Source organism: Pelodiscus sinensis, chromosome 29 (assembly GCF_049634645.1).
Source record: "Pelodiscus sinensis isolate JC-2024 chromosome 29, ASM4963464v1, whole genome shotgun sequence".
In the NCBI taxonomy this organism is placed as follows: domain Eukaryota; kingdom Metazoa; phylum Chordata; order Testudines; family Trionychidae; genus Pelodiscus; species Pelodiscus sinensis.
Window position 1 is genome coordinate 1,898,607 of NC_134739.1, and position 23,062 is coordinate 1,921,668.

Here is a 23,062-nt window from a genome sequence, read left to right on the forward strand (position 1 = left end):
CTAGCTCCCTGCAGCGGGGGGGGGGGGGGGCTCCTAGCTCCCTGCAGCGGGGGGGGGGGTGGTTCCTAGCTCCCTGCAGCGGGGGGGGGGTGGCTCCTAGCTCCCTGCAGCGGGGGGGGGGGGCTCCTAGCTCCCTGCAGCGGGGGGGGGGGCTCCTAGCTCCCTGCAGCGGGGGGGCCTCCTAGCTCCCTGTAGTGGGGGGGGCCTCCTAGCTCCCTGTAGTGGGGGGGGCCTCCTAGCTCCCTGCAGCGGGGGGTGGCTCCTAGCTCCCTGCAGCGGGGGGGGGGGGCTCCTAGCTCCCTGCAGCGGGGGGGGGCTCCTAGCTCCCTGCAGCGGGGGGGGCTCCTAGCTCCCTGCAGCGGGGGGGGCTCCTAGCTCCCTGCAGCGGGGGGGGGGGGGGCTCCTAGCTCCCTGCAGCGGGGAGGGGAGGCTCCTAGCTCCCTGCAGCGGGGGGAGGCTCCTAGCTCCCTGCAGCGGGGGGGGCTCCTAGCTCCCTGCAGCGGGGGGTGGCTCCTAGCTCCCTGCAGCGGGGGGGGCTCCTAGCTCCCTGCAGCGGGGGGGGGCTCCTAGCTCCCTGAAGTGGGGGGGGCTCCTAGCTCCCTGCAGCGGGGGGGGGCTCCTAGCTCCCTGCAGCGGGGGGGGGGCTCCTAGCTCCCTGCAGCGGGGGGGGGGGCTCCTAGCTCCCTGCAGCGGGGGGGGCTCCTAGCTCCCTGCAGCGGGGGGGGGGGCTGGGCAGGGGCTGGTGTCCCAGGGACGGAGCTGACCTGCCAGTTCCCAGCCCAAGGATGAAGCTCCTGGTCTGTAGCCTTCCCCCCTCACCCCCCCCCCGTCTCTTTTCTTTGAAACGGGAATGAAAATGCCCTTGGGGGGGCCGGGGCCGCGGCTCAGGGCGGGAGGCTCGGGGAAGGGACCGGGACCGCCGGGGCTCTGGGCATTGTCTGCCCGGTGTGGGGGTGGGAGCAGTGACAAGGCCCCAGGTTTGTCGGGACGCGGGGGAGGGGAGCAGGGGGGCTGGTGTTCACCTGCCTCCCTTCCTGGGAAACTAGGTCAAGCCCCCTTGGGAGGGGCAGGGCTGGGGGGGGCACAGCCTCCCGCCTCCTCCGCCCCTCCCTGGGATGCCAAAGGGGTGGGATCAAGACTCCAGAGCCAGGCCCATGAATGGGAAGAGGGGGAAGGGGGCCCTGCAGGCCAGATTACACCCACGGGGGGGGGTCGGGGGGGGAGCCTGGGGACAGGCCGGGGGGGGGCTCTAGAACAGGTGGGGGTGCTGGAATAGGCCGGCGGGGAAGGGCTGGGGAGAGGCTGGGAGGGGGGCTGGGACAGGCCGGGGGGGGAGGGGCTGGGGAGAGGCCGGGAGGGGGGCTGGGACAGGCCGGGGGGGCGGAGGGGCTGGGGAGAGGCCAGGAGGGGGGCTGGGACAGGCCGGGGGGGGGAGGGGCTGGGGAGAGGCCGGGAGGGGGGCTGGGACAGGCCGGGGGGGGAGGGGCTGGGGAGAGGCCGGGAGGGGGGCTGGGACAGGCCGGGGGGGCGGAGGGGCTGGGGAGAGGCCAGGAGGGGGGCTGGGACAGGCCGGGGGGGGGGAGGGGCTGGGGAGAGGCCGGGAGGGGGGCTGGGACAGGCCGGGGGGGCGGAGGGGCTGGGACAGGCCTGCGGGGAGGGGCTAGGGACAGGCCGGGAGGGGCTGGAACAGGCCGGGGGGGGCGGAGGAGCTGAGGACAGGCCGGGGGGGTGGAGGGGCTGGGGACAGGCCGGGGGGGGGCGGAGGGGCTGAGGACAGGCCGGGGGGGCGGAGGGGCTGGGGACAGGCCAAGGGGGCAGAGGGGCTGAGGACAGGCCGGGGGGGCAGAGGGGCTGGGGACAGGCCGGGGGGGCACTAGGACAGGCGCGGGGGAGGGACTGGGGACAGGCCGGGGGGGGCGGGCTGGGGACAGACGAGGGGGGGCTGGGGACAGGCTGGGGGGGCGGAGGGGCTGAGGACAGGCCGGGGGGGCAGAGGGGCTGGGGACAGGCCGGGGGGGCACTAGGACAGGCGCGGGGGAGGGACTGGGGACAGGCCGGGGGGGGGCGGGCTGGGGACAGACGGGGGGGGGGCTGGGGACAGGCCAGGGGGGTAGGGGCTGGGGACAGGCCAGGGGGGAGGGGCTGGGGACAGGCCGAGGGGGGGCTGGGGACAGGCCAGGGGGGAGGGGCTGGGGACAGGCCGAGGGGGGGCTGGGGACAGGCCAGGGGGGTAGGGGCTGGGGACAGGCCGAGGGGGGGGCTGGGGACAGGCAAGGGGGGTAGGGGCTGGGGACAGGCTGAGGGGGGGCTGGGGACAGGCCAGGGGGGTAGGGGCTGGGGACAGGCCGAGGGGGGGCTGGGGACAGGCCAGGGGGGAGGGGCTGGGGACAGGCCGAGGGGGGGCTGGGGTCAGGCCAGGGGGGTAGGGGCTGGGGACAGGCCGAGGGGGGGCTGGGGACAGGCCAGGGGGGAGGGGCTGGGGACAGGCGGGGGGGGGCTGGGGACAGGCCAGGGGGGAGGGGCTGGGACAGACCGGAGGGGCCCCCCCGGGGCTGTGGCACACATCGGGCGGGGGCCAGACAGGGTTGGTGCTTCTGTTCCATTTAGGGAACGTACAAAGAAGCGGGACCCTCGCGCCCCGGCTCTGCCCCCGGCCCACCGGGGCTGTGACCCGGGGCTGGCAGCCAGGCCCCCGCCGGTCCCCCCGCCCCGCGGTTTGCAGCCCCCGCTGGCCCTGGGCGAGGGTGGCCCACAGGCCGGGGAGGAGACGCCCCTTGCGCCGGGGGCCACGGGAGGGGGATGAGGACAAGGCTGGCAGGTCTCTGCTCTGGGCAGCAGGCTCCTGGCCCGGCGGCTGCGTCCTGCTCACGGCCCCGGGGCTCCCACGCGCCACCCAGCAGGCCCAGCCCTACAGCACCCAAGTCAGGCAGGGCCACGTCCCGGCCGGCCACAGAGGGGCCTGGCTGCTGCCCGGGGCTGGGGCTGCGTCCTGCCGTGGCGCCCGAGAGGCACACGCCAGCTGCTGCCAGACTGGACTCGGCAGCCGCAACCACAGCCTAGGCAGGGCCCCTTGAGCCACGGCCCTTGGCCATGTCCCTGCATCCCGGACCTCACCGGCCCCATCCTCCCCCCTTCTGCGGCACCGCGCCTGGGGGGGGCTAGCCGGCCCCATCCTCCCTCCTTCTGCAGCATCGTGCCTGGGGGGGGCTAACTGCCCCCATCCTCCCCCCTTCTGCAGCATCGTGCCTGAGGGGGGCTAACTGCCCCCATCCTCCCCCCTTCTGCAGCATCGTGCCTGGGGGGGGCTAACTGCCCCCATCCTCCCACCCCTTCTGCAGCACCGCGCCTGGGGGGGGCTAACTGCCCCCATCCTCCCACCCCTTCTGCAGCATCGCGCCTGGGGGGGGCTAACTGCCCCCATCCTCCCACCCCTTCTGCAGCATCGTGCCTGGGGGGGGGCTAACTGCCCCCATCCTCCCACCCCTTCTGCAGCATCGTGCCTGGGGGGGGCTAACTGCCCCCATCCTCCCACTCCTTCTGCAGCATCGTGCCTGGGGGGGGCTAACTGCCCCCATCCTCCCCCCCTTCTGCAGCATCGTGCCTGGGGGGGGCTAACTGCCCCCATCCTCCCACCCCTTCTGCAGCATCGTGCCTGGGGGGGGCTAACTGCCCCCATCCTCCCACTCCTTCTGCAGCATCGTGCCTGGGGGGGGCTAACTGCCCCCATCCTCCCCCCCTTCTGCAGCATCGTGCCTGGGGGGGGCTAACTGCCCCCATCCTCCCCCCCTTCTGCAGCATCGTGCCTGGGGGGGGCTAACTGCCCCCATCCTCCCCCCCTTCTGCAGCATCGTGCCTGGGGGGGGCTAACTGCCCCCATCCTCCCCCCTTCTGCAGCATCGTGCCTGGGGGGGGCTAACTGGCCCCATCCTCCCCCCCTTCTGCAGCATCGTGCCTGGGGGGGGCTAACTGCCCCCATCCTCCCCCCCTTCTGCAGCATCGTGCCTGGGGGGGGCTAGCTGCCCCCATCCTCCCCCCCTTCTGCAGCATTGTGCCTGGGGGGGGCTAACTGCCCCCATCCTCCCACCCCTTCTGCAGCATCGTGCCTGGGGGGGGCTAGCTGCCCCCATCCTCCCCCCCTTCTGCAGCATCGTGCCTGGGGGGGGCTAACTGCCCCCATCCTCCCTCCCCTTCTGCAGCATCGTGCCTGGGGGGGGCTAACTGCCCCCATCCTCCCCCCCTTCTGCAGCATCGTGCCTGGGGGGGGCTAGCTGCCCCCATCCTCCCCCCCTTCTGCAGCATCGTGCCTGGGGGGGGCTAGCTGCCCCCATCCTCCCACCCCTTCTGCAGCATCGTGCCTGGGGGGGGCTAGCTGGCCCCAGTCCTCCCGCCCCTTGTGTAGCACTGTGCCTGGTGCTGGTGGGGAGGCATCTCGGCTGAGCCTGCGCCAATGGAAGCGTTGGATGTTGTGACCTTGAAGCCGTAAAGCTGGGACCCCAGCGCCGCCCCTGCCGCGCCCCTCTCCAACCACGCACACACAGACGGAGCTGCCCGCCCCCCAGGCCCGGCTCGCCAGGCTCAGGGCCTTCCTGGCAATGCTCCATCCCGTTGGCACCTCGGACGCTTCTGAGCAAAGCCGCCGGCCGCCCCAGCCAAGGGATCCAGCACCAAGCGGGTCCGGTAGCAACGCCTGCTGGAAACGCTGGCCCATCTGTCTGCACTGCAGAAAGGCCCCGCGCCAGGGCCGTCTCTCTGCCCCTCGGCGGTCCCTGGGGATGGGAGGAGGAGCTGGCTAGGGTTTGGAAAAGGGAAACGGGGTTTCCAAGGTGACGTCTCACTTTACTACTGTAGGCGCTGCACATCTGTCTTGCCCGACATGCACGATCCTCCTGCAGGACTGTGCTCATGCACGAGGGGGAGAAATCGCCACGAAAGCCCCGACTCGTTCCCTGAGTAGATACCAGGTCTGGTGAGGTTCCTGTTCAAACAATTCTTTATCAAGATCATAGTGCAACCGAGCTGTTCTACCACCTGATTTGGCTCCACATGGCAGCCCACAACCTGATGGGAACACAGATTTCAAGCCCCAGTCACTGTACCTTAGTTAGGATGAAGCTCAGTGAAGCTGGAGTGGAGGTATTTCTACAGAGCGAGGAGGGAATCTTTGGAGCTATTCCCCAGACACCATGTTTCGGCAGGTATTCTCCTTCCAGATAATCTAGTTCCTAGACTAAATGGGAACCCAGAAAAGCAGCATGAAAATAAATACAGTTTACATTCCTAGTGCTGAGAGCTGAACGTTTTCTGCTTTACATGAGTTTCTGAGAAGCTTTAAAAGCTGGTGATTAGCCCTGAGAATACAGCTGCAGATTTTTGTTTTTACTATGCAAATGAATCTTTAAGACATAATTGCACTTTTACTGTATATAACAAAACTCCATAAGGCCTAGTCCAATAGTCACAAGGAGGGTGCTACCTTTAAGACATTGGAGATTTTTGTTCACAAAACCTTGTCATTTCGGCAATTCTTTTGAATAGTATTTCCCTTGGCTCGTCTCTCCTCTGACGTCACACTTCGGGAACAATAAGAGGCAGCCATCCCTCGAGCGTGAAGAATCGTTTAGAGCATAAAAGGAGCCAGGCCCAGTCCTGAGCGTATGCAGCACTTCGCTGCCCACGGTTACTTCATCCCTCTGTCCCCAGCAACAGACGCATTGCACATTTGCCTCAGCAGCAAACGACCAAACGCGGCAAAGTCGCGGCGCTTCCTAAACCCTGTGCTGACTGCAAGGGTCTGTGTAGGGTGAGGTGGCTCTGAAACACGGCGCCGCAGCGCTAGCCCGAGTCTCTCCGAACGGGCCTTGCGGAAGAGTCTTTGCGGGAGGAGGAGAAAGCGCTTTCCGTTATACTAACGACTCTTTCACCACTCGCTCCCCCTCCCGTTTTCTCTCCTCGCCAGGAGCCGCTCTAGTCTCTGGGCTTGCAACTGGTGCAAGGGCAAGGGGCGGGGTTGTCTCCACGTGTGCACCGCTGTTCCCATAAATCTCATTCATTTTGTCTGCGATCAGCCCTTGTTTTTCCGGCGCCCCCTCTGCAAAGGCGCCCTCCTCTTGACTGTGCCTGTACAAGTAGGACGCCTGCTTCAGCGACCGCTTTAGCATGAACCGTCGGAAGGCTCTTTGGATTTTTATGGCACACACTTCCTCGTTTTTCCTTTTCAGCGTCGTCGTGATGGGTTCGTAGGAAACCTTGGACGGATTGGCAGCCATGAACTTCTCCTCCATCGTGGCTTTCAAACCATCCATTTCCCCCGAATCCCCCAGCACCTCCTTAGTCAGCGCAAAGAGAATATCCAGGCAGTGGATTTTATCTCCGACGACCATCGGTAAATCCATGGTGATCAATTTAATCTTGTTCGGCTTGGCAATCTTGAGGGGCTCCTGCAAGGTGTCTACAAAATCCGACAGCACACTGTAGGCGATAAACTGGGTGGCGTCTGGGTCGAACTTCTCCCACGTTTCATAGAACATTTCAAAGTCGTCTTCGCAGAGCGGCTCGCTGCTCTCCTCCGTGGCCACGTTGAAGTTCTCCAGGATGATGGCGATGTACATGTTCACCACGATCAGGAAGGAGATGATGATGTAGGTGCAGAAGAAGCAGATGCCGATAGATGGGTTGCCGCAGTCTCCTTTCACCGAGCTGCCCGGGTTCTCCAAGCTAGGGTCACAGTCTGGTGGGCCGCTGTTCAGGATGGGGTTGAGGAGGCCGTCCCAGCCAGCCGACGTTGTGATCTGAAACAAACAAATGATGCTGTTCCCGAAGGTCTCGAAATTGAAGATGTCGTCGATCCCAGACTCCTTCTTGACGTAGGCGAAGTTGGACATCCCGAAGATGGAGTAGATGAACATGACCAGGAAGAGCAGGAGGCCGATGTTGAACAGAGCTGGGAGAGACATCATCAAAGCAAACAGAAGCGTCCGGATCCCTTTTGCGCCTCGGATCAGCCGCAGAACGCGCCCAATTCTTGCCAGCCTGATCACCCTGAAGAGGGTGGGGGACACAAAGTATTTCTCTATGATGTCGGAGAGGACGATACCTGAAGGGGGGACAGAAGGTCAGCAGGCTTGCCGTGCTGGAGAGACGCAGTGGGTCGCCTGCCTGTGTCTAGGGGCACCTCTGGGCTGGCGAGCGGGAGGTGAGTGTGTGTGCAGGAAAGGGGCCGCAGCGGACGGTCAGAAGCTCATGCGGGCTGGCGCCCTTGCACCATCCTGCATTCCCAGCGTGCTGCCAAGCAGCACCAGCTAAGAATCCGCCTTGCCCCACAGCTGCCCGCCCCTGCCTGCCATGCTCACGGCTAAAAGGCTTTGCTCGCTGCTGCCGCCGCTCCGTGGGAGCCAGGCTGCTCCAGCTCCCAGCCTTCCACCCCCGGGAGAGGCTGGCGGAGCCGTCCCTGGGGTGTGAGGGGCCCCAGGCAGCGCCGCCGGCAGCCAGGGAGGAGGTTTAGGGCTGCGATTTTATCACCTTCAGCAACACGCCCCGGCAATATTTTAAAGCCGTTTTTAAACTCAGGCCCCGTCGCCTCCCCCCCAGGGAGTTCCGAGCCCACAGCCTGTGCCTGGGGCCTACACAACAACCGCTCCCGCGCAAGCGGCTCCCTGCAGGCTCAGTGCGGCTGACGGCTCCGGCGGGGCTTGTCCCTCGTGCGGAACTAGAGCCTGTCCGGAGAGGCAGGGCCGCCGCGCGGGGCAGGACGGGGCGGGGGTGGCCGGTGAGACCCGGGGTGCCCCACGCAGCTGCGTGTTCTGGGTAAGGACAGTGCTGGAGGCTGGTGAGCACAGACGGCATCTCACTTAGGCACTAGCAGGGGATTTCAGGCATTCTGGCTGCGAGTCCCGGCGGGGGCCCAGGCATCCTCTGTGACCTGGGTGCTGTGCCCCCGCGGTGCCTGTGATGGGGAAAGAGCTGTGTGTCCGTCATGTGTGTCCGTCATGTGTGGCCGTCATGTGTGTCCGTCATGTGTGTCCGTGATATGTCTGTGTGTCCATCATGTGTGTCTGTGATATGTGTCTGTGTGTCCGGCATGTGTGTCCGTGATATGTGTCTGTGTGTCCGTCATGTGTGTCCGTGATATGTGTCTGTGTGTCCGTCATGTGTGTCCGTGATATGTGTCTGTGTGTCCGTCATGTGTGTCCGTGATATGTGTCTGTGTGTCCGTCATGTGTGTCTGTGATATGTGTCTGTGTGTCCGTCATGTGTGTCCGTGATATGTGTCTGTGTGTCCATCATGTGTGTCCGTGATATGTGTCTGTGTGTCCGTCATGTGTGTCCGTGATATGTGTCTGTGTGTCTGTCATGTGTGTCTGTGATATGTGTCTGTGTGTCCGTCATGTGTGTCTGTGATATGTGTCTGTGTGTCCATCATGTGTGTCCGTCATGTGTGTCCGTGATGTGTGTCTGTGTGTCCGTCATGTGTGTCCGTGATATGTGTCTGTGTGTCTGTCATGTGTGTCCGTGATATGTGTCTGTGTGTCCGTCATGTGTGTCCGTGATATGTGTCTGTGTGTCTGTCATGTGTGTCTGTGATATGTGTCTGTGTGTCCGTCATGTTTGTCCGTGATATGTGTCTGTGTGTCCATCATGTGTGTCCGTGATATGTGTCTGTGTGTCTGTCATGTGTGTCTGTCATGGTTGTCTGTGATGTGGGTCTATGTCTGTCGTGTGTGTCTGTGATGTATGTCTCTGTGTTTGCGATGTGTGTCTGTCATGTGTCTGTGATGTGTGTCTATGATGTCTGTTGTGTGTGACGTGTGTCTCTGTGTCTGTGATGTGTCTATGACGTCTGTTGTGTGTGTGACGTGTGTCTCTGTATCTGTGATGTGTGTCTATGACATCTGTTGTGTGTGTGACGTGTGTCTCTGTATCTGTGATGTGTGTCTATGATGTCTGTTGTGTGTGTGACGTGTGTCTCTGTGTGTCTGTGATATGTGTCTATGATGTCTGTTGTGTGTGTGACGTGTGTCTCTGTGTCTGTGATGTGTGTCTATGACGTCTGTTGTGTGTGTGACATGTGTCTCTGTGTCTGTGATGTGTGTCTGTGATGTCTGTTGTGTGTGTGACGTGTGCCTCTGTGCGTCTATGATGTGTGTCTATGATGTCTGTTGTGTGTGTGACGTGTGTCTCTGTGTCTGTGATGTGTGTCTGTGATGTCTGTTGTGTGTGTGACGTGTGTCTCTGTGCGTCTGTGATGTGTGTCTATGATGTCTGTTGTGTGTGTGACGTGTGTCTCTATGTCTGTGATGTGTGTCTATGATGTGTTGTGTGTGTGACGTGTGTCTCTGTGCATCTGTGATATGTGTCTCTGTGTCTGTTGTGTGTGTGATGTGTGTCTCTGTGTCTGTGATATGTGTCTATGATGTCTGTTGTGTGTGTGATGTGTGTGTCTGTGTGTCCGTGATGTGTGTCTGTGTCTGTGTCTGTGATGGGAAAGAAACTGGGGGGACGAGTGCTCCTTATTATTTGGAAGGTGCGAGTTTATTTAAAGCAGCCTAGTCAACTCGTGGCTCAGAGACAATGAGCCCCCAGTCATTGCTGCGCCTGGACGTGCTAAAGGCTGAAACGGGGGCAAGGGGACCCTTGGTGAGGTGCCTGGAGTTACAGGCAGGCCTGAGCCCCTGGAACAAGGGAGGCTGTGCAGGAAGGATCCTTTACGCATGGCCCCTGGGGAGTTGCTCTGAGCAAGCGCACGGGCTGGACGTCATGTCAGGGAAGGTTTCAGGGAGCGCACGGGAAGGAGCTTTTGAGGGTGGGCACCTAGGGAGCAGGAGCAAGTGAGGGCAAACGCACCATGGGCCCCTGTACCTGGAGTCATGTGACTCTCCACTTTACGCCCTAAATAATCATGTGTCTAGCTCTCCCGGTGGCGAAAAGGCCTAGAAAAGACGCGGCGTGAGAGCAGGGCAGCCCTGCGCCTGCAGAGAGCCCGAGAACGGCTCTAGAAAGGGGGGACGCTCCATGCATCCCGCTGGAGCGTTAACCCTGAAACCTACCGCTCTGGGCAGCCCTGCACACCACGTCCTCTTTCTGGGGACGGCCTCTGCTCGCCTCAGCAGTCTACGGCTGTGCAAAGATGAACGGTGGGGGGGTCTCAGGGAGGGGGTCCCCTGCTACCACAGGAGCAGAGGGAGAACTAGGGACAAACCCATCTTTCCCATTAGCCACTTCTACTCCGCGGTGTGGACCCAGGCCTGCGGGCGCCCCAGCGGGTGCTTACCTCCGATGGACAGGATGACCACCACGAAGTCGAAGATGTTCCAGCCGATGGTGAAGTAGTAGTAGCGCAGGGCGAACATTTTCAGCACGCACTCGCCAGTGAAGACGACGATGAAAATCAAGTTGATGTTGTAGAGGATGTTGATCTTGGTGGGGCTTTGGTCGTCGGTTTCAATCATCATGGTCACCATATTCAGACAAATCAGGATCATGATGATGATGTCAAAGGCCTGCTTGGTCACGAAGTCGAACACCAGCCCCTGACATTTGTTCTGTAGGACGTGGCATGTAGGCGGGAGGCCGGCCGACGGGAGGCCCGCGTGGAAAGGAGACACAGGGCACAGCAGCAGAACAGAAACAGACGGGAAGAAAGAGAGACACAGGCTTTGAGAGAGGACAGAGTCTGTCTTACCCCTCGTGCAGTGAGATCATGCAGCTGAAACACTCCCAAGGGAGTTAGGCACCTAGGGTACGTCTAGACCACATGCCTCTCTCGGCACAGGCATGTAAAACAGGCTACCCGACATAGTCAATGAAACAGGGATTTAAATATCCCCGGCTTCATTAACATAAAAATGGCCGCCGCGCTGTGCTGGCTCAGCTGATCGTTGGCACAGCGCGGCAGTCAAGACGTGGATCGGTCGACAGGGGAAGCCTTTGTCGACTGCTCCTGTAAACCTCGTTTCATGAAGCAGAAGGGAGCAGTCGACAAAGGCGTTCCCTGTCGACTGATCCGCGTCCTGACTGCCGCGCTGTGCCGACGATCAGCTGAGCCGGCACCGTGCGGCAGCCATTTTTATTTTAACAAAGCCGGGGATATTTAAATCCCCGCTTCATTGACTATGGCGGGTAGCCTGTTTGACATGCCTGTGCCGACAGAGGCACGTGGTCCAGACGTACCCGAGACATCGCGGAGGATCTGGGCGGTGCAGCCTGGAGATGCTGTGGGCCCAGCCCTGCTGAGGTCCGTAGTGTTGCAGGATGGCATGGAGCCAGCACAATGATGGGACCTGCACGTGCCAGGCTCAGTGATGGGGCCGCCTGGGGCTGGGTTGTTGTGAACCCCAATGACAGCGGGAAGGGCCCCGTGTTACCAGGCAGGGAGAGAGGAGCTGTTCCGGGTAGGGTTGCCGTGTGTCTGGTATTCAACTGGACAGTCTGGTTTTTGGGCCTTCTGTCCCGTCAAAAAATTCAGAAAATACCGGCCGTGCAATGCCCAGTGTTTGCTGGTTTTCTGGGTTGGAGCCCAACGGAAGCCTGGTGGGGGCAGGGGACGTGGCTGGGTGGGGGCGCGATCGGCGCTGGGAGCCTCTGGTTGTGTCTGACGTAGGAGTGATGCCTTGGGGAGGAGGAGAAGTCCCGTCTGTGCTCCTGAGCGCTGTGGAGCCGTAGCCAGACTCGCTCGCGCTTCACCGGGACCGTGCGCGGGACAGGCAGCACCCTGGGATCTGCATGTGCCCAGGTCAGTCCCGCTCCCCGCCAGCCCCCCCATTCCCGCCCTGGCCAGCCGCGCTCCCCCAGACCCCCTCCCAGCCAGCCCTGCTTCCTGCCGGCTGGTTCTCCTCCTCCCGGCCAGTCCTGCTGTCCCCGACCACCCCCGACCAGCTCTGCTTCCTGCCAGCTGCCCTCCCTCAATCTCCCCTGGCCAGCCCCACTGCCCGACCCCCCGACCAGCCCTGCTTCCCCCCCCCCCGATCTCCCCTGGCCAGCCCCACTGCCCCTGACCCCCCGACCAGCCCTGCTTCCCCCCCCCCCCGATCTCCCCTGGCCAGCCCCACTGCCCCTGACCCCCCGACCAGCCCTGCTTCCCCCCCCGATCTCCCCTGGCCAGCCCTTCCCGCAGCAACCCCTGAGGGCCGGCATGGCAGGGACTGTGCCTGCGTCTGGCCTGTCCCTGGGACCCCAAGCCCCAGAGCCGCAATACGCTGCCCACCGTCGAGTGCCCCGGTCCCCCCTGCCTGCCAAGGCTGTGCGCTCGGAGGGGCGGGGGCAGCACCTGGTGGATCCCCCCGACCAGCCCTGCTTCCCATCGCCCCCCCCTCCCGATCTCCCCTGGGCAGCCCCGCCCCCGATCTCCTCTGGCCAGCCTTGCTGCCCGTGACCTCCCCCCCCGACCAGCCCTGCTTCCCACCGGCCACCCCCCATTTCCCCCGGCCAGCCCCGCTGCCCCCGACCCCCCCCCCCCCCCGTGTGACCAGCCCTTCCTGGAAGGTTTCATTTCCAGGGGCTGATTGTGGGAGATGCTGAGCCACTGAGTTCCGGCAGGGAAGGCAGCCCTTAGCGTTTCTCAGGGTCGACCCTGGGCACCTCCAACCTCAGCTCGGGGCAGATCTGCAGTCCTAGCAGGAGACCCTCGCCCAGAGCAAGCGCCTGTGGTGCATTAAACCCTCCGCTAGCACAGCATGGCCGCAGGGCTTGGTGTCCCAGGAGCTCTCGGAAAGGCCCGTCCTGCCTGCTCCTTGCGTGGTCACATCTCTGCATGGCAGTAGCCGTGATCCGAGGGGCATCCCCAAACCTGATCCCCACCGGACCCCGGCCCTGGCTTGTGGTCTGGTCCCGTTTCTACCCCCCCCCCCAACGCTTCTCATGGGACATACGTGGGGCCTGGGGATCGGCTTCTGCGGCTTCTTGGAGCCGAGCTTTTTCATGGCGTTGTAGTATTTCTTCTGCTCCTCCGTCATGAAGATGTCCTTCCCTCCAAAGTATAAAGGGAAGGGCCGTTATTAGACCTGGGCGCCTGCCGGCACATCGCAGGCAGCTGCCGGGAGCAACGCGCTGCTCTGGGCAGCTCTCGGGGACGCTGACTGCAGGGGCACCCTGGGGCTTACAGTCGGAGGTCGCACTGCCCTGCCCTGGAGCTGAGATCCCAGGCAATGCAAGTCGCACAGCGTCTGCACGGACACAGCATCGCCCTGAAGACACAACTGAAGCTCGGTGCTCCAGCGGCCGGCATTATGGGGTCGGTGCAGCGGGCCACATGCACAGTCATGTGGACACTGACACAGCAGCGGCGACGTGCCCAGTCGTGAGGACACTGACACAGTGACGTGCGCAGTCGTGCAGACATTGACACAGCGGGGAGACATGCCCATTTGTGAGGACACCGACACAGTGACGTGCACAGTTGTGAGGACACTGACACTGCAAGGGTGATGTTCACAGTCGTGTGGACTGTGATGTAGTGGGGGTACCTGGCTGGTTTCTATGCTGCTGGCTCTGGGTAACCCCCACTGGCTGCCGTGGGGACCACGACCCAGCAAAACAGGATGAGTCACTATGCAAACCAGTATGGCCAGACACCCCCCATGGAGAGGAACAAAGGAAGGTGGAATGCTGCCCTGGCTGGGGGGCAGGGCTGGAAGGGAGTTAGTTAGTTGCTGTCGGAGAGCATGGAGGAGACAGGCTAGGGAAAGGGGCTGGAGTTTAGGGGCCCAGTCTCCCCCATCTCAAGGGGGCTGAGGCATCCTAGCCCAGCTCTGTGACCAGATTACATCAGTGCTGTGCTGTATCCTGGAGAGGCAATAAACTTCCTCTATTCCACCGGCTGGGGCAGTCTGTTCGTGCCATTTCGGGGTGCAGGAGACGAGGGACCCCCAACGCGCCATCATACTGGTGTCAGGAGCGGGATGCACTGCACCCCGTGGATGGAGCTTCCAGCGGCGAGCGACAAGGCACTGTATAAGCAAGAGCCCTGGAGCCAGGCGTGCTGGAGACAGAGCAAAGCGGTTCCTGGGAATCGTGGGGCGCTGCAGCACTAGACTGGTGAGTCTGCACCGAGGGGGACCAGCGGGCAGATGGCCTACGCCCGACTCTTGAAGGCAGAGCTGGTGGGGCTGTGCAGAGAGAGGGGCTTGCCTGTGCGGAACGCAACCAAGGCCCAGCTGATTGCCCAGCTGGAAGAGAATGAACAGCCACAGGGCCAGGATCTTGTCCCCAGGGGGAGCAGCCAGACCCCCCCTGAGAATGTGTCAGGCTCAGAGAGGGGGAGGAGCGCTGGAACCCACCGGAGAGATGAGACAGCATCTCCCGGGAGGCCTGCAAGCCGTAGCCCATCTAGGGCAGGGGCCAGCCCAGCGGAGCTGCGGCGGCTGGAGATCCAGCTGCGGATAAAGGAATTGGAAGTAGAGGACCGAGAGAAGGACCGCCAGGACCGAGAGAGGGAGCGCCAAGATCGAGAGAAGGAGCGCCAATATCGAGAGAGGCAGCGACAGCATGAGCTGGCCATGGCAGAGCAGAGGCCCGGCGGGGCACCGGCTGCGCCAAGTGCCGATGGGCCCCAGGGTCCCGGGACTGCCAGACGCGTGGAGAGGCTCGTGGTGGCCCAATTGAAGGACATGGGCGACATAGACGGGTTCCTCAGCTCCTTTGAGAGGGCCTGTGGACTGCAACGGGTCCCCCCAGCTGACTGGCTGCAGGAGCTCATCCCCGCACTGAACCAGGAGGCGGCCGGAGTGCTCAGTCAGCTGGAGGACCTACAGCCAGGGGATTACAACCGAGACAAGGAGGCCCTGCTGCACAAGTTCGGGCTGACCCCCGAGATGTACAGGAAGAAGTTCCGGGGGGTACAGAAAGGGCCACGGGAGACCTATGTGGATCTGGCCTCCCGCCTGGCGCAATACTGCCGCAAGTGGGTGTCTGGAGTTGGAGCCCAGACCGCAGAGGAGCTGTTCAAGCTGATCATGATGGAGCAGTTCTATGAAGCGTGCCCACCCAAACTGAGGCTGTGGCTCAAGGACCGGAGACCAGAGAACCCCCAGGAGGCCAGGAGGCTGGCGGATAAGTTCACGGAGAGCCGGTCCGGGTGTGAACGGGAGTCCCGGAGAGAAAGGGAACCACGCAGAGACCGGATCTCGGCTGAGTTACGGAGGGAGTCAACTCCGAGGCAAGCCCAAGGAACAGGTCGTCTGTGCCCCAGAGAACCAGCCAGGGCCTGGACAGAGACAGCCCAAAGCCTAACTTGCCATCGCTGTGGGCAAAAAGGCCACAAGAGGGCTCAGTGCACCAGGTCCCAGGACCGGGAACTTTCCAGGGTTAACTGGCTGGGGCGGGAGGAAGGGCAGGATGCCCCAGAGGCAGGGGCTGGCCGGCAAACCTCAGCTCAGAGAGAGGGGAAGGATGCTCAGTGCACCTCCCCTGGGTGGTCTGATTCTCAGGAGGCGGATTTCTCCGTGTACCGGGTGGGGGCAGGACGGCCCCTGTGGAGCGAGTGCCTCATACCCCTGGAGGTGGGATGGTAGGAAGGTGACGGGCTTCTGGGACACGGGGGCGGAGGTGACTCTGGCCCGATCCGACATAGTGGCCCCGGAGCGGATACTACCCCACACGCAGCTGACCCTGAAGGGCATAGACGGGTCCCCGTTTAAGGTGCCTGTAGCCAGGGTGCATCCGAAATGGGGGGCGAAGGAAGGTCTCAAGGAAGTGGGGGTGCACCCGCACTTGGCCACCGAGGTGCTGCTGGGGAATGACCTAGAGGAGTGGCCCCATGAATCCCAGCGGGCTCTAGTCACTACCCGGAGCCAGAGCCAGTGGGGGGCTGACAACGTGGGTCCAGGGAAGGACTCCTGGCAGCGTCCTCAGGGTCCCATCCCAGTGGACACAGGGTCCAGCCAGGCTGGGACTCCGGACCTAGGCAAAGGTGGGGAACAGGTCCCGATCCCTGCCTCAGCAGCTGAATTCCAGGCTGAGGTGCAGGCAGACCTCTCCTTGCAGAGGCTGAGGGACCAGGCTGGCCTCCGTGCAGCTCAGCCCCGGGGGAGAGGTGGCCAGGAGAGATTCCTGTGGGAGCGTGGATTCCTGTTCCGGGAATGACTTTCCCCCAGGAAGGTGAGGGCATGGGGAGTCCAGCGGCAGCTGGTCGTCCCCCGAAAGTATCTCCTTGAGCTGCTGTATTTGGCCCACGACGTCCCCGTTGGGGGCCACTGGGGGACCCGGAGCACCCGGCTGAGGCTGCTCCAACACTTCTATTGGCCGGGAATCTTTACAGCCGTGCAGCGGTACTGCCGGTCCTGTGACTCCTGCCAGAGGGGTGGGGAGGCCCAAGATAGGAGGAAAGCAGCTTGGGGGTCTCTACCCCAGATAGAGGACCCTCTGGGCTCGCTGAGAGAGCTATGGGAGGGGAAGACCCCCCTGGATGGAGCGTCGGGTGTGGGAGCCGCCCTGGCTGTCCAGAGAAGGCTCGCTGGGTTCATGGCCCGGCCCGAGAGACCCCGGCCAGAGATCAAGGCCAGCAGAAGGGTGGGTGTGACCCCCGAGGACAGGCCTGTGCCAGTCGCCCTGGAGCGGGGCGGCGAGTGGACAGAGGGAAGCCAATTCATGTGGGGCCTCGCCACGGCCGGCCCGAGTCAAGGGGAGCGCCCATGTCCCCAGGGCGGGTTCCCACGCAGAGGACCCGAACTTCCCTAGGTCACGAGCGGAGTGACCCTGCTCAGTTCGCTCTCGGAGGGGGGAGAACTGTGACGTAGTGCGGGTACCTGGCTGGTTTCTATGCTGCTGGCTCTGGGGTAACCCGCACTGGCTGCCGTGGGTACCACGACCCAGCAAAACAGGATGAGTCACTATGCAAACGAGTATGGCCAGACACCCCCCCATGGAGAGGAACAAAGGAAGGTGGATGCTGCCCTGGCTGGGGGGCAGGGCTGGAAGAAGGTTAGAGTGGCTGTCGGAGAGCATGGAGGAGACAGCCTAGGGAAAGGGGCTGGAGTTTAGGGGCCCAGTCTCCCCTATCTCAAGGGGGCCTGAGGCATCCTAGCCCAGCTCTGTGACCAGAGTACGTCTGTGCTGTGCTGTATCCTGGAGAGGCAATAAACTTCCTCTATTCCACCGGCTGGTGCAGTCTGTTTGTGCCATTTCGGGGTGCAGGAGACGGGGGACCCCCAACGCGCCGTCACACGGACACTGACACAGTGACGTGCACAGTCATGCGGACACTGACACAGCCAGGGTGACGTGCCCAGTCGTGAGGACACTGACACAGCCAGGGTGACGTGCCCAGTCGTGCGGACACTGACACAGTCAGGGTGACATGCACAGTCGTGAGGACACTGGCACAGCCAGGGTGACGTGCACAGTCGTGCGGACACTGACACAGCCAGGGCGACGTGCCCAGTCGTGCGGACACTGACACAGCCAGGGCGACGTGCCCAGTCGTGAGGACACTGACACAGCCAGGGCGACGTGCCCAGTCGTGCGGACACTGACACAGCCAGGGTGACGTGCCCAGTCGTGCGGACACTGACACAGCAGGGGTGACGTGCACAGTCGTGCGGACACTGACACAGCCAGGGTGACGTGCCCAGTCGTGCGGACACTGGCACAGCCAGGGTGACGTGCCCAGTCGTGCGGACACTGGCACAGCCAGGGTGACGTGCCCAGTCGTGCGGACACTGACACAGCCAGGGTGACGTGCCCAGTCGTGCGGACACTGGCACAGCCAGGGTGACGTGCACAGTCGTGCGGACACTGGCACAGCCAGGGTGACGTGCCCAGTCGTGCGGACACTGGCACAGTGACGTGCCCAGTCGTGCGGACACTGACACAGCCAGGGTGACGTGCCCAGTCGTGCGGACACTGACACAGCCAGGGTGACGTGCCCAGTCGTGAGGACACTGACACAGCCAGGGTGACGTGCCCAGTCGTGCGGACACTGACACAGCAGGGGTGACGTGCACAGTCGTGCGGACACTGACACAGCCAGGGTGACGTGCCCAGTCGTGAGGACACTGGCACAGCCAGGGTGACGTGCCCAGTCGTGCGGACACTGACACAGCAGGGGTGACGTGCACAGTCGTGCGGACACTGACACAGCCAGGGTGACGTGCCCAGTCGTGCGGACACTGGCACAGCCAGGGCGACGTGCACAGTCGTGCGGACACTGGCACAGCGGGGCGACGTGCTGTCGAATGCTGACCGAGCTAGAGTGGCCAGGCCTTGCTGTGCGGGCAGCGGCCCCTCCCCCCCACCCGTTTCTGCCCTTTCTTCACTCCGCCTGCGCAGGCTGCAGCCATGTGTTGGCCAGAGCTCCCTGCTCATGTCCCACCAGCCGGGCCCCCTGCCGCCCACATCCCAGCTGCCCTGCTGCTTCCCAGGCCTTTGGGGTTCTCCATAATCCTCTGGGTCTTTTCCGCCTGGCCAGGGCTCAGTGCCATGGCCCGCCAGCCACCCCTCCTTCCCGACAGACTCGCCACCACTGTCCAGCCGCACCCTGCTCCCTCTGTCCAAACGGGAAGAACAGCCCCCCTCCCAGTTTCCCCAAGGGGAGGGGCAGAGGCAGAGGCAGGGGCTGCTGGTGGGTCCCACCTCTGCAATGTGGGGTTCACTCTAAGCCCAGCTGGAGTGCAGGAGATCCAGGGATCATGGCACCATCCTCACACCCCATGAGGCACCCGGTCCCGGCTGCTCTGCCCCCTGCCCCGAGCAGGGCACGGCGACCCCCGGCAGTGCAGATACTTCTGTGATCAAGAACCAGCAGAAAAGAGCCCCCCTTCTGGGAGTCCTCTTCAGCCCCCTTTCCGCACCAGGCCCTGGGCACAAAGCCAGGTTCCGGCAGGGAGCTCCCGCAGCAACCCCTGGGGGCCGGCATGGCAGGGACTGTGCCTGCGTCTGGCCTGTCCCGGGGCGGGGGCAGCACCTGGCGGATCCCATGGGCCCTGCCGGATCTTGGGGTGGGGATCACTGGGCGGATCCCACGGGCCGGGCCGGATCTCAGGGTGGGGATCACTGGGCAGATCCCACCGGCCCTGCCGGATCTCAGGGTGGGGATCACTGGGCGGATCCCACGGGCCGGGCCGGATCTCAGGGTGGGGATCACTCGGCGGATCCCACGGGCCCTGCCGGATCTCGGGGCGGGGGCAGCACCTGGCGGATCCCACGGGCCCTGCCGGATCTCGGTGTGGGGATCACTGGGTGGATCCCACGGGCCCTGCCGGATCTCGGGGAGGGGATCACTGGGCGGATCCCATGGGCCGGGCTGGATCTTGGGGTGGGGATCACTGGGCGGATCCCACGGGCCCTGCCGGATCTCGGGGTGGGGATCACTGGGCGGATCCCACGGGCCGGGCTGGATCTCGGGGTGGGGATCACTGGGCGGATCCCACGGGCCGGGCTGGATCTTGGGGTGGGGATCACTGGGCGGATCCCACGGGCCGGGCTGGATCTCGGGGTGGGGATCACTGGGCGGATCCCACGGGCCCTGCCAGATCTCGGGGTGGGGATCACTGGGCGGATCCCACGGGCCGGGCTGGATCTTGGGGTGGGGATCACTGGGCGGATCCCACGGGCCCTGCCAGATCTCGGGGAGGGGATCACTGGGCGGATCCCACGGGCCGGGCTGGATCTCGGGGTGGGGATCACTGGGCGGATCCCACGGGCCGGGCTGAATCTTGGGGTGGGGATCACTGGGCGGATCCCACGGGCCCTGCCAGATCTTGGGGCGGGGATGGCCGGGCGGCCGGGAGGTACTTATCTTTTTCTTTTGCTGGTTGAAGTTGTCGATGATGACACCGATGAAGAGGTTGAGGGTGAAGAAGGCGCCGAAGATGATGAAGATGACGAAGTAGATGTACATGTAGAGGTTGGTCTCATACAGCGGCTGCTCTTCGATCTGTGGAGGCAGGAGGGGCCGCGTGAGTGCAGGGCGCAGCCCCCTCCCCCTTCCCTGGTGCGGGGCACTGCTGCTCTGCAGGGGCTGCCAATGCCGACACCCCTCCAGCCCGGCCACCAGGTGCTCAGCTGCCTTCAAGCCCCGCTCCTTCTCAGAGAACTAAGAGCAGGTCCCGCCCCCTGCTCCTCCTCCTCCCCTGAGGCTCCACCCCCTGCTCCTTTTATTTCCTGAGGCCCTGCCCCCTGCTCCTCCTTTTCCCCCAAGGCCCCACCCCCTGCTCCTCCTCTTCCCCCAAGGCCCCACCCCCTGCTCCTCCTCTTCCCCCAAGACCCCACCCCCTGCTCCTCCTCTTCCCCCAAGGCCCCACCCCCTGCTCCTCCTCTTCCCCCAAGACCCCGCCCCGGCCAGGCTGGAAGCTGGAGCCAGAGCTGGATGTGGTAAGAGCTGCCCAGGGTGTCTGGGCCGCTGTGGGGACACCTGGCCCCTCCGCCTGCCAGGAGAGGCCCTGGAAAGCTCCGGGCTGCCGAACGCCAGTCTGCCCCAGCTGGGGATGTTTCCCAGGGCCTGGGCAGTGGGGAGGGACTGTGGACACTGCCCCCAAGGATTGGGACTAGCAAGGGCAGCTCCTGGACGGGCGAGGCGGGCACGGGGGGGGGGGGGGATAAAGCTTTGCCCCTGGAAAAGGGGAGAGCTGGCAGTCTGGGGTCAGGTGGCAGCACTTGGGGGCTGGTTGCTGGCAGGCAGAGGGGGAGTGAATGATCAATGGACCATCAGGCTGGGTCCGGGTCCCTTGGGGCGCTGCTCAGCTAGGGGACAGGGTGGGAGCTGCACCCTCCCTCCCCGGCTCCTCCTCCCCTACCCAGCTGGGCGTGAGCGGGGCCTGCCAGTGCCAGGGGCAGAACACTGACAAGCGCCGGCCCCAGGGCCCTGCTGACCGGGCAGGGCCGGGATCCGGGTCCCGCGTGGCCCGCGGAGCTGGGCGTGTCGGGGAGGGAGCAGCAGCCTCACCTCGCGGGAGTCCACGGCTGCGTACATGATGTCCATCCAGCCTTTGAAGGTGGCCTGCCAGGACAGCACAGAGTCAGGCCAAGCGCCTCTGGCCGCAGGGAGCTCAGCATGGGGCGCCCAGCGCTGTGGAGCAACCAGGCTGATTCCTGCCCTGAGTCGGGCAGAGCCGCGGGTAACCCTGAAGCACCGGGTCCCTGGACAGGGCACCAACCACAGGCCCCCAGGGGGCTGGGGCAGCCTTGCCCGCTGGGCCACATCCCCCCAGCCCCGGGAGCATCCCAGGGAGCGGTTCTCCCAATCGGCCTTTGCACAAAACCTCCCGCCGGAGAATCCCCAACAGCCTTGCCTGACACAGCCACGCCCCCCAACTGCACTCGGGGGGGGGGGGGGCAGTGCCCAGAGATGGTGCTTTGGGCCGGCCGGGGAAGCAGGGCAGTGGCAGTGTCCCACGGCGGGCAGGCTGGGGGCAGCTAGAGCATCCCTAGCTCCAGCACTGGTGCCCAGACGTCGCGCTGACCCATCGGCTTCCCGGGGGGCGTCCAGGCAGCATTGGTTCAGCAGGGACCTAGCTGACCGTCGGGGAGCCACTAAGGCTGCCAGCCTGGCCTGGAGTCTCCGGGAATTAGATTAATCTTTAATTAACGAGGATGTCATGGAGGAAATCTCCGGGAATAGAGCCAACCAACACGGGCAGCGCTGGGAGCCATTAACCTGGAAGGCCGGATCCCAGGGGCCGGACCATACGCTCTGCAGTGCCTGCGGGGTTTGTGGTTTGGTCTCCTTACCCGCATGAGCCAGAGCGCCCCCGCTGCAGACGCAGCCGAAGGCTGGATCTGTGTCTGCTGGGGCTGCCCTGAGACGCCGTGGTACCCACCCATTCCCGGCATGCAGGGCACGGTCCCCAGGGCCAGCCACGGGTGGCATTTGGACCTCGCTTCAGCTCCACCCGTTTGCCTCGCTCACACAAAGGGCCTGTGTGAGCTCCGTGGAACGAGTCCCACGAGTAGGCGGGGATGGTATTTACCCCCTGCACTGGGCCATGTGGTGCACGTGTTTATCTCTGCCCCTCACCCCATCACTGAGCTATCAGACTTTATTTAAAAACAAGCCCCATGCCTCAGTTTACCCCTCCCTTCTGTAAAATGGAGCTAATCCTTTGGCCCTATCTATTTTTCCTGGAAGCTCTTTGGGGCAGGGGCTGTTGCTCACTCTGCATTGGCCCAGGGGAGCCCTGCTCTTGGTCAAAATAGATAATGGCACAACGAAGCCCAGCAGCCTTGTGCCGAGAGATTGCAAGGTGGCTGTCATGAATAGGAGCTGCTAAGAAGAGTCTGACTTACCTGAAGAGTGAGGAAAGGGTTAAGCAACTCTGGAAATGCATCTGAGGGAGGGGGCTTCGGGCATTCGGCCAATGAAATGCAAATAGGAATTTCAAACTGAGAGCGGGTTTCCCCCCTCTTTTCTGTTGTTTGAGATGAGAGCAATTTTTAGCCCAGGTAACAAGGGAGTCAGGCTCTCCCAGGAATGGACTCCTTGAAATGTGTAAGTAGGGAAATGTTTAGCTAGTCCATCAGGTTTTATTGTTTTCCTTGTTTGGGGGTTTGGAAATCATGTCTGAGCTGGTTAATTGTTTTTTTCTTTTGTAACTAAGGATTACAGAGGACTTCCTGAGTCTATTTCACTCCATGGCTTTTAACACCCAGTCATTTACTATGCTTGCAACAGTAGTTTTGTTTTGATAATAAAAGTATTTTCTTTTTTTGTTTTGATTAACTGGTATTGGTTGATTTTTGTGTCATCCTTAAGCCTACATGCCAAAGTTACCCAAGAGGAGCAGAGCCCCATTGTTCTCTGCGGGTTCCCTTTGTTTGTTTTCCCAACTCCAAGCAAAACGGAGGTTGGGGAAGGGGGGAAAGCTTTGCCTTAGCGAGGGGATTCCCAAGTGATCTCTTCCCTGGAAAAGGATTTGTTTTATTTATCTGTCTGTCTGTCCATCCATCCCCATCCACCCTATCTATCTACAGTAGAGTCCCGATTATCCGACCTTTGCTTATCCAACCTTCCACTTTAACCGACAGCCATACCACTGCTGCTTTGTCTGTCAGTGCGCCCTGGTCCCAGCCCATGTGGCCGGGCCACTCCATTGCCTGTCATGGTGATGAGTGCTGGGGGGAGTTGGGGGCCTTCTTT

General features: G+C 63.2%; 1 protein-coding gene across 2 annotated transcripts in view; it reads right to left on the reverse strand.

Moving 5' to 3' along the window:
* Positions 1 to 4,338: 4,338 nt before the first annotated feature.
* SCN4A (sodium voltage-gated channel alpha subunit 4) overlaps positions 4,339 to 23,062 on the reverse strand; it is a 174,108-nt gene continuing 155,384 nt past the window's right edge. The window contains exons 22-26 of one of the 2 annotated variants that reach the window (XM_075911769.1): positions 20,873 to 20,926; positions 19,727 to 19,864; positions 12,864 to 12,968; positions 10,268 to 10,538; positions 4,339 to 7,093 (exon numbers count right to left, since the gene is read on the reverse strand). In XM_075911769.1, the coding sequence (XP_075767884.1) occupies positions 5,901 to 7,093; positions 10,268 to 10,538; positions 12,864 to 12,968; positions 19,727 to 19,864; positions 20,873 to 20,926 (1,761 nt within the window). In that variant the 3' untranslated portion in view covers positions 4,339 to 5,900. The remainder of the gene's footprint in view (positions 7,094 to 10,267; positions 10,539 to 12,863; positions 12,969 to 19,726; positions 19,865 to 20,872; positions 20,927 to 23,062) is intronic. The other variant, XM_075911768.1, reaches the window with a different exon arrangement.